Source organism: Trachymyrmex septentrionalis, unplaced genomic scaffold, assembly GCF_001594115.1.
Source record: "Trachymyrmex septentrionalis isolate Tsep2-gDNA-1 unplaced genomic scaffold, Tsep1.0 scaffold11, whole genome shotgun sequence".
NCBI lineage: Eukaryota > Metazoa > Arthropoda > Insecta > Hymenoptera > Formicidae > Trachymyrmex > Trachymyrmex septentrionalis.
The window spans coordinates 3,581,558-3,583,400 of NW_017304228.1; the positions used below are offsets into that span (position 1 = coordinate 3,581,558).

At 32.1% G+C, this 1,843-nt stretch overlaps 1 protein-coding gene across 1 annotated transcript in view; it reads left to right on the plus strand.

The window, feature by feature from the left end:
- The first annotated feature begins 1,388 nt into the window (after nucleotides 1–1,388).
- Nucleotides 1,389–1,843, plus strand: part of LOC108749371 (cardioacceleratory peptide receptor-like) — a 68,193-nt gene continuing 67,738 nt past the window's right edge. Inside the window, exon 1 of the mRNA XM_018488008.1 lies at nucleotides 1,389–1,574. Coding sequence (XP_018343510.1) covers nucleotides 1,389–1,574 — 186 coding nt within the window. The remainder of the gene's footprint in view (nucleotides 1,575–1,843) is intronic.

Here is a 1,843-nt window from a genome sequence, read left to right on the forward strand (position 1 = left end):
AATTTTAAGTTAAAATAATAAAAATTTGGTAGTAATATTTAATACAAAAAAATTACACTGATTTACAAAAATTTTGTTTCTCAATATCCTAAGTGGAAATTCTTACGTATTTTACTTCGTGAAATAAAAGAAAAAAGTTGTTTAATTTTGTGAAATCTTTTTATAAAAATAAAGGCCTTGATTTTTCAAAATCTAAAGGTGATGGAACTTTTTTAATCTCACATTCTTTTTCAGCAGCTAAAAATACATAAGATGTTGAGAAATAGAAATCTTGTAAATCAGTGCTTCCTAATTTATTTTTTTCTGACTTCTTTTTTTGAACAATGATATTTTCATTATTCGTGATTAATATCTCTTAATGGTCGATTTTACAATTATATTATTTTTATTGCTGTGCAATATTATTTTAAGATTGAGATCATGTAATCGATAAGCACATATTTTTCTTACAATTTCAACTGTAAAAATTCAACGAGTTACATTATCTCTTAGCACATTGACTGTTATTAATGTCACTCGCATATGAATGACACTCAATTTCTTGTAAAACTTATTGCATCCAAACACATTTCCTTTCACAATTTACATACTTTCTTTTTTGCAATAAAATATCATTAAATAACGAACCTTCTTACAAAAATTTGGTGTCATATATGAATGACGCGTGATAATCAATATGTTAAAATGTATTTTACACGTTGTTCTTAAAAATAAAATTTAGTTAAACAAATACGTATAAGATAGTTAAATAAAATGCAGCATCATTAATTTGACGTAAAGTTAAATTAGATTATTAGGTATTTATGATTAGAAATATTCTATGATATTTTTTGTATATTTTTCTAAATGGATCTTTATATCGAATGCAATTTTTTTACAAGCAGATAAAGTTCCGGCTCACTTGGACGATCATTGGATGCATTCTTCATGCAAAAGGAAACGAACTGTTTTCTTAAGAACTCAATATTAGTGAATGCAATCATAAACAAGTGATATTCAATTTCGTGCTGCTGAGAGACCATAATTCTCGTCTAACCGGCACGCGCATTATGTGTAACGATGATATCCGTGCGGGAACACACTCGTATTTCTTCCCGTTTCGAACATGCTCGGACTGAGTCGTTCAATTACTCCTTCAAATATTCCTAGCGCAACGAGTGAGTCACGGAAGATCAGAAACAAGACATCACCATGGACCTTCCTGCACTCTGCTAAATGCTTCGTGTCGCAGGATAACTAACAAAAGTCAAACTCAAGTCGTTGCGAGAGTTGTCTCCTCAAACACAAGATCGGCCAACATTCAACCGACGACATGACCCTTTCACGGGAAGCTCGTGGAGCAAAAACCTGAGCAGCGGGTCGTGTGGATATTGTCGATCAGAACAATCATGTCCGGGAACGCGAACCGAGCGCGGACCGACGATTGGAATCTGACGGCCGGTTTCAATCTGGGGCGCGTCGAAGAATTAGGGAACGTCACCGACGAACTCTACCCCATACCGGATTACATCAACGTCACATCGCTGGCTGATGTCAATACGACGGAGGAGATTGACTCATTTTACTTCTACGAGGTGAGTAGAATTTCATATTTTCGATTTTATTTTTTGCATTTTTGTGACAGAAAATGTTACAAATTGTACGTGGTATGTAATTTCTGGAGCATTTATTTTTTAATCCATCGCGCAAATATTTGTGTGACAAAAATTTGGAAATCTTTATGTCTAAAATATATATTATTCTTCAAAATTTTAAAATACTATATATAAATATATAAATCATTTGAATAAAGCAGTTATTTATATTTTAGCCTTTATTTAATTCCTTTGCTTCGTTTTTTAAT